At 39.9% G+C, this 7,987-nt stretch overlaps 1 protein-coding gene across 4 annotated transcripts in view; it reads right to left on the reverse strand.

The window, feature by feature from the left end:
• Positions 1 to 6,067, reverse strand: part of MED23 (mediator complex subunit 23) — a 41,556-nt gene extending 35,489 nt beyond the window's left edge. The window contains exons 1-6 of one of the 4 annotated variants that reach the window (XR_008505404.2): positions 5,832 to 6,067; positions 5,464 to 5,495; positions 5,214 to 5,301; positions 2,898 to 3,022; positions 1,347 to 1,458; positions 354 to 452 (exon numbers count right to left, since the gene is read on the reverse strand). Coding sequence is in view for 3 of the 4 variants with exons in the window: in XM_045865549.3 (XP_045721505.1) it covers positions 354 to 452; positions 1,347 to 1,458; positions 2,898 to 3,022; positions 5,214 to 5,301; positions 5,464 to 5,495; positions 5,832 to 5,879 (504 nt within the window). In the remaining variant the exon portion in view is untranslated. Of the gene's footprint in view, positions 1 to 353; positions 453 to 1,346; positions 1,459 to 2,897; positions 3,023 to 5,213; positions 5,302 to 5,463; positions 5,496 to 5,831 lie in introns of those variants that run through there. The other 3 variants (XM_045865549.3, XM_045865550.3, XM_064598112.1) reach the window with 3 other exon arrangements.
• Between the last annotated feature and the right edge of the window lie 1,920 nt (positions 6,068 to 7,987).

Consider the following 7,987-nt stretch of genomic DNA (forward strand, 5'->3'; position numbering starts at 1 on the left):
TACTGGTAGACTCCAACAGGAAAGCAACTGACCAAAGTTATAATTCTTGCAACATCAGTTACAAAGCACAAAGATCTTTTAAGTGGCCCATAGGCTAAAGTCTTTTAACAGCTAAAAATACTTTAATGTCTATATTGTTGTTTTCTCAATTAAAAGCCATGAGTTAATTAAAGTTTAAAATTTTCTTTTGAAATATAATACAAATAAAACAGCATCTTTAAAACTAAAAGTGATTTTTGTAGAAGTACCCAAATGGAACAGTCCACAGACTACCATGTTTTAAAGGCACAGAACTATATAAAACTATTTTTTTTGAGGTTATGATCAATGAACTGCAGACATGTCTAAATTACCTCTCTTGCTGCTAGAAGCTGCTGAACAACAGCTGAGCTCACTGTATTGGGAATTGTCAAGATTTTCTCCAAAATCACTTTTAAGAGATCTCGAACACCCTGATATAAGAAAAAAACCCATAGGTTAAAACTAAGTAGTGCCCCCTGTGCTAGTTAAAACACCTAAAGATTTCAACATTATATACTCAGGAAAAAAGTTACCTTCAAGATCACATCTTTAATTTTTCTGAATCAGAGCTCCCATTCAAGTCCCTAACATTAGCCCAAACGAAGAGTCATGTTCCAAAATAGAATTCTAAAGAATATGAATGAACAAAGAAAGTCCCTTACAAATAAAAATTAATCTTTCCACACTCTGCTAAGCTTTCTGGACCCTCACAACATTACAAGAGTTTCTACTGTTACAACAGTCCAAAAAGCTTAATTTGGGCTTAGAGGCAGAAATAATTTGAATAGAACCTGAAAATACTCTGAGACATGGGCCATAATGTTAAACTTTCCGGAAGGTGATTCCTTCTGCTCACTCCCTTTGTCATATTCTAACTTTATTCCCCCTTCTCATCCATCACTTATCCAATAAAGCTAGTCTGTTAATTGGTCATCTCCTCTTATCTATTACCAGTTGCATTACTTTAGAGCAGAATCTGATACATGGAGAAGAAATTTCATTCTACATGCATTTATTGAGTATAAACTGTGTGATCAATCTTGTAAAAAAGACAGACAAAACATACACATGAGAGAAATTAGAAACAATTATAAAGCACCATACAAATAAGAAGGTAAAAACTTCATGTTAACCTGCTAAGAAAACTAAAGAGAGAGAGAAAAAAACAAAAAAACTGAGCAATTTTAAGTCCCCTTAGGAAATATAACAAAACATAGATTTTGTAAACGCTTCCACTTCATTTCTCCCATCAGAAATTAAGATATACACACTGAAAAATTATTCATGTCTGAAAGTGATTATTTTTTCTAATTAGGAAAAAATACCTTGTAATCCACTCCCCCAATTATTTTCCGAACCAGTTTAAATGTTAAGGACCAAAGTTGTGTTCTTTCCCATTCAAGTGTGTCGGAGTTTATCAGGGATTCACAAACCATCCTAGAAAATAAGAATACCCATTCCAGTTACAAGACAGAATTTTGCCAAGTTCTCCAATAGTCAAGGTCTGTGTACTTTGGATATGATATATGTCATTTTGTTCTTCAGAAAGGTACATTACTACTCAAGAATAGTTAAAAAAAAATTATATATATGGTGTATTATGTTTTTTACTTGTGTGAAAGATAGAATCCAAAACAGAACTAAATATTGTTATATTTTTACTAGAAAGAAATTTACCAAAAGCTATTGATTAAATGTTTACCATCTATCAGTTTGTGGTAGATTGTATTTTTCCAAGATGGCTGCAACAAGCTTTTCAATCCTACATGCTCTTCTGAAGGGTGACATTGATACTCCTCCCATGAAGAGGTGGGAGAAGGGTCTACATTCTCTTCCCCTAAACGTGGGCAGGCCTAAGACTATGGCAAAAGGGACACTTACGACCCCCAAGACAAGGTAATGCAACTTCTCCCTAGCCTTCTTTTGAATGCTTGGTCTTGGACACCATCATGCTGTAGGAAAGTCCAGGTCACATGGACAGAGCCTGTGTAGGTTCCAGCCAACAGCCCCAGCTAAGGTTCCAGATGACAGCCAGGCATCAACCACCAGACATATGAATGGGGAAACCTTTGTCGTAACTACAGCCATAGCCACCATTGGATTGCAGTCACAAGACCCTGAGATAAAACTGCCTACTCAACTCAGTCAACCACTATAACCATGAGTATTAATAAAATGTTAAATGATCGTAGCCCCTGGGCTGAAAGGTAAAGGCTGCCTGGTTTTGAACCTTTAAATATACAATTCTAGGGCGCCTGGGTGGCTCAGTTGGTTAAGCGACTGCCTTCGGCTCAGGTCATGAACCTGGAGTCCCGGGATCGAGTCCCGCATCGGGCTCCCTGCTCAGCGGGGAGTCTGCTTCTCCCTCTGACCCTCCCCCCTCTCATCTGCTCTCTCTCATTCTCTCTCTCTGAAATAAATAAATAAAATCTTTAAAAATAATAATAATAAAATAAAATATTATTAAAAAAAATATACAATTCTAAGAATACTACATCCTAGAAACTAAAACCTGAGGTTTTATGAAGGATTACTTGTTTTGTTTTGTTTTTTTTTAAAGATTTTATTTATTTATTTGACAGAGAGAGACACAGTGAGAGAGGGAACACAAGCAGGGGGAGTGGGAGAGGGAGAAGCAGGCTCTCTGCCAAGCAAGGAGCCCAATGTGGGACTCGATCCCAGGACCCTGGGATCATGACCTGAGCCAAAGGCAGACGCTTAATGACGGAGCCACCCAGGCGCCCTGAAGGATTACTTGTTGAGCCTAACTTCCTTCTTCATTCCTTCATCCTTTTATAACAATCTTGACCAATTACCAAACATTAATTAAAAAAACCAAAATTCTTTGGATTGCTCATATCCACCATTAAACATACCTGGGTGGAAGGAGACCAGTCTCCACTGCCATTGCTAAGCAGTCATAAAGAAAAGAAATTCTTTTAGGACTATGCTGGCCATGAATAAATTTAACAATCCACTGGATGCATTGTTCATGAGATTCCTGGAAAATTAGAAAATGATTACATTTTAGGTCCAAAGTGATATTTTATAACTGACAAATACCTAGTACTACACCTGGGAGTATATCAAGACTATGAATGAAATACTCCATTATAAACATGCATGGATGAAAACAATTAAAAAAAAAGTGGATAAATTCAGATTTAGTACTTCAGTTTAATCAAAATGTAGTCCCCATGTCCTACATGTCCTCTTCCTCTGCACTACCACCATCCCTCATATACACTTCTATTGTTGAATGTATATTGCTGATTTAGAAATATGTATTTTCTTCGTGACTCCCCCATTAGGATATAAACTTCTTGAAAACAAGGGCCGTCCTTAATTCATAGAATGTTTAATGGATTATTAAAAAATTAAAAGATGTTGAAAAGATGTTCAACAGCAAAGAAATGCAAAATAAACCATGAGATATAATTTCTCCTGTTTTAGATTGGCAAACATCAAAAAAATTCACTAACACCCTACCGTGAAGCCCTAGGGAAGATACTCTTACACATTGCTAGAGGGGTATAAATTGGTATGATGCTTATGGAAGGCTATTAAGCAATTTCTATAAAAATTATAAATAGACATACCTTCTAACCTAGCAATATTACTTCCAGGAATGTATTCAGTGTCCTGTGCATAATATTGTTTTTGTGCATAATAATGTCCTGTGCATTATATAATTGTTTAAAGTGGAGAAGTTAAGAAATAACCTAAACGTCAGTCAGTAGGGGACTGGTTAAATAAAGGAAGGTGCAGCCACATAATAGATTATGCTGCTGTAAGAAAAAAAGGCAGACGTAACTTTCAACAGAATGATGTAGAATTACTTTCAGAAGTGAACAGGAGGAAAAAAGGTGTTAATGAACAGCGAGCACATTATATGAATGTTCTATAAAAATGGGATCCTCTATATGTAAAATACTTCCAGAAGGCAACAAACTGGGGATACTGGCTGCTGATATGAAAAAGAGCTGGTGATTAAGCTAAGGGAGATGGAAGGCAGACTATTCATTGGGTTCCCCTTTTGGTACCATTTGCCTTTGGAGCCATATGAATAGATTACCTATTAGGAGATAATTAAAACAAGATTTTTAAAAAAAATGAACGCACGCCATTATGTGACCCATGTTTGAGTAGCAAGTCTCACCACCAGTGGCTCAAATGAAAACAGTTCTCATTTTCCTACCAAGAATACACCATGAGAAGATAATACACTACTGGAATACCAACTCTGTAAGGATCACACATTTTGTCTTTTCATGGATACATTTTCTGGTGACCGTTCTTTGTTACTAAGTTTTACTGCTCCTTTCCTCATTTTTATTAGAATATCTTTGTAGGGACACCTGGGTGGCTCAGTCGGTTAAGTGTCTGCCTTCAGGTCAGGTCGTGATCCCAGGGTCCTGGGATCGAGTTCCGCATCGGGCTCCTTGCTCAGCGGGGAGCCTGCTTCTCCCTCTGCCTGCCGCTCCCCCTGCTTGTGCGCTCTCTCTCTGACAAATAAATAAAATTTTGAAAAAAAAAAAAAAAAAGAATATCTTTGTATCTTTGTTATAGTATCCTTATTGTGGCATCTTTGTTTCTCTACTATATTTTTAATCAAAGTATCTTTTTTTTTTTTCAAGATTTTATTTATTTATTTGAGACAGAGAGAATGAGAGAGAGAGCACATGAGAGGGAGGAGGGTCAGAGGGAGAAGCAGACCCCCCTGCCGAGCAGGGAGCCCGATGAGGGACTCGATCCCGGGACTCCGGGATCATGACCTGAGCCGAAGGCAGTCGCTTAACCGACTGAGCCACCCAGGCGCCCTCAAAGTATCTTTGTATCAATGCTTTGCTAGTTCCTTTGTTGAATGAAATTTGTATCTTTTAAAATCCCTACCAGAGCTGTTTTCACATGCACCAAAGAAATCAGAATAGGATGAAAATGGTTTTATATAATGTAACCCGGGGGAGATCTTTAAAGACATCTCTCACTGTGCTGTCATCAGTTTGACTTCTTACTACAGGTTCTCCACTGGAAAAATGCAAATTGAAACAAATGGAAGCCAGAATATACAAATAAGAAATGACATTTTTACTTGTCCCTTTCCAGAAAGACCTTCACGGCGACATCAAAGAAATGTAAAAAAGAAGGCATCAAAAATCATCAGCGGAATGTAGTAAAGATGCAGTGCTCACCTGAGACAGACCACCCCAGAACTGTCTGAAGGCCCCTAGACAGCTAATCAGTTTTGTTTTTTCATCTTCAGGGGTGTCCATAAACATTCTAAAACGCAAAAATCACATTATTTGCCACGAGTTCTGAAAGGGTAATTCAACATAACCAGAATCTTACGGATCTTAGATACCTTCAAGACAAACCTAAGTAAAACCTTACAAAGATACACTCACGTAAAACCACAAAAATCTGCCATGCATATATACTCACCCAGGAAAAGCCTCTTCTATAATTTCCGTTTTCTGTAAAAAACAAAAAGGAAGCGATGTAAAAACAAAAAAAAAAAAAAAAAAGGAAAGAAAAGAAAGGCGGGACCTCCCCGAGGAAAACATTATCGTAGGGGACAAGTCACCTTAACCGGGGACCCGCACAAAGTACCATTTCCGGCCTGGCCTGTCATGCAGGGCGCTGTGGACTTCACAGGAGACTGAATTTGACAGCCTTCTGACACCCGCGAAACCCTCGCAGGCACACAAGGTGTCGTAACAAAGGAGAGGTGGGGGAGAGGTAGCCCGGCTGGGCTCCGGGGGTCTCCCCCTCCCCAGCCACCGCCCTGGGTCCCTGGCGGCTCCACTCACCACCACATCCTCAAAAATGCTCTGCAGTTGCGTCTCCATCTGCACCATCGCCCCCGCCTTCCCCGGACGCCCGGCGCGCGGCCCGGCTGAGGCCCGCGCTCCGGGAATTGACGGGCAGCGAGGCGGACACGCCCGCAGGAAACCTCCGCTCGCGGAGCTTGCCTTTTCCCTCAAGCGCTCGGCCGAGAGGATTCCCCCTCCCCCGCCCAGCAAACCGCCGGCGCCCGCACGGAAGCCGGGAAGCGCCGGGTGCGTGCGGATAATGAAACCTGCAGAAACCAGGGACCCAGCCCCTTGGTTCCGCTCGTGAAGAAGGCCGGCCCGCCGGGCCCGACGAGAGCGCCCTCAAGTGGAGCCTTGAGCCTACGTCACCCCGAGGCGTCGTCGGCTGCAGGCCGCCACCTCCCGGCTGGAGCGGGAGTTGCTTCCTGCTCTGGACTAATGCTTTTGCCTACTGGGAAGGAAAAAAGCTTGGAGCCCAGGGAACGGCCCCCGGCGAGAAGAGCTCCTCCTGCAACCTAGGTCAACCTGATGTCCGTGAGCTACTGACCTTCTGGAGCCAGTTGAAACACAACTTTCTTGATGACAGGGACCATGTCTTCTCAAGTAGGGTAACCTCAGTGCCTTGCACAGTGCCTGACACATAGTAGGCTTTTAATAAAGGTCAAAAAAAAAAAAAAAAGAACGCATTATTACTGATTTTTAATTAATCAAATAATATCTACCGTTTAAAAAATTTTAAAATATCTACCGTTTTTAGTTATAATCATGTAAAATAATATTTATCAATTACTGAATACCTAGAGCATCTTTGGTGAAGGTAGGGGTGGAGAATGGTTGGCAGATAGGAAGGCTGATCCATTGGCAGGGTCAGAGCAGTGGCTAAGTGCACTGCGGGGAGTGCTCGCCCCACCGCTGTATTCTTCCAAGCATCCGTTTGACATATTCCTGGAAGCCTGCCCTCCTAGTTCAAGTTGATGTAGTGTCTCTTCCTTATGTTCATATAACACCTTAGTGCATAAGTAGTAGAGTACTTCATATATGAAATACCTGTTCACCCTTTGCTCAGTGTTAGACACAATGTTAGGTACCTGATGAACTGTATTGCAGGAATCAATTTTGTAGAATGTACAAGCTAGAAGGATGACAGAGCCAGAATTATTAAAATCTAAGTAGCCTAACAATCTATTGTTCTTTTTTGTATGCTAACCACATTATCTTATTTTGGACTATCTTTAATCAGATACACTTCTAAGAGTTTTCAGTTACTGTCAGGCAGATTTCCATGCCTCCACTCTGTTTCCAAATCAGTATGTTCTCAGCAAATGCTAGCAAATCTTAATATTAGCCAGGGCTTGTGTAGTTAAAAAGACAGAATGGTCAGGAAAGAATTACATCTTTTTTTCATAACCAAATACAATTTAATTTTTATATCATGCTTGCTGATGCTTCATCCATTAAATAAAAATTGACCATCTAGTTCTAGACCTTGATGTGTTTTCCCCCAATATTCATTTTTTCAATCGACGTATCATCTATAAACAATGAAACACCTAAATTTTACATGTACAGGTCCATGAATCTTGACAAATATTTACACTGATTTAACTACGACTTCAGTCAAGATACGGAGTATTTTCATACACGGGAAGTTCCTGACGTTCCTTTGCAGCCAATCCCCCTTCCAGAGGCAAACACTGTTTTAATTTCTGTAACCGCTAATTAATTTGCATGTTCTTGAAGTTTATATAATGGGAATCACACAGTATGTACTCTTTTGTGTCTAGCTTCTTTCACGCAACTGCGTATTTTGAGATCCATCCATGTGTATCATTCCATTTTATGAGTATACCAGAGCTTGTTTATCAATTCACCTGTTGGTGGACATTTAGATTATTCTCAGTTTTTGAATAATGTGAATAAAGTTGCTATGAGCACTCTTGAACAAGTATCCCTGCAGACATATGTTATCTTTTCTGTTGGTAAATGCCTAGGAGCAGAATTTTGGGGTCATGTGGTAAGTATATGTTTAACTTTATAAAAAATTGCCAAACAGTTCCCCAAACTGGTGTTTACCATTTTTATACTCTAATACTACAAATGTGTGAGAGTTCCAATTGTTATGCCAATATCATAATGTCTCAATTACTGTAGCT

Source organism: Mirounga angustirostris, unplaced genomic scaffold (assembly GCF_029215605.1).
Source record: "Mirounga angustirostris isolate CCGP_5_RB_7025 unplaced genomic scaffold, mMirAng1.0.hap1 SCAF_8, whole genome shotgun sequence".
In the NCBI taxonomy this organism is placed as follows: domain Eukaryota; kingdom Metazoa; phylum Chordata; class Mammalia; order Carnivora; family Phocidae; genus Mirounga; species Mirounga angustirostris.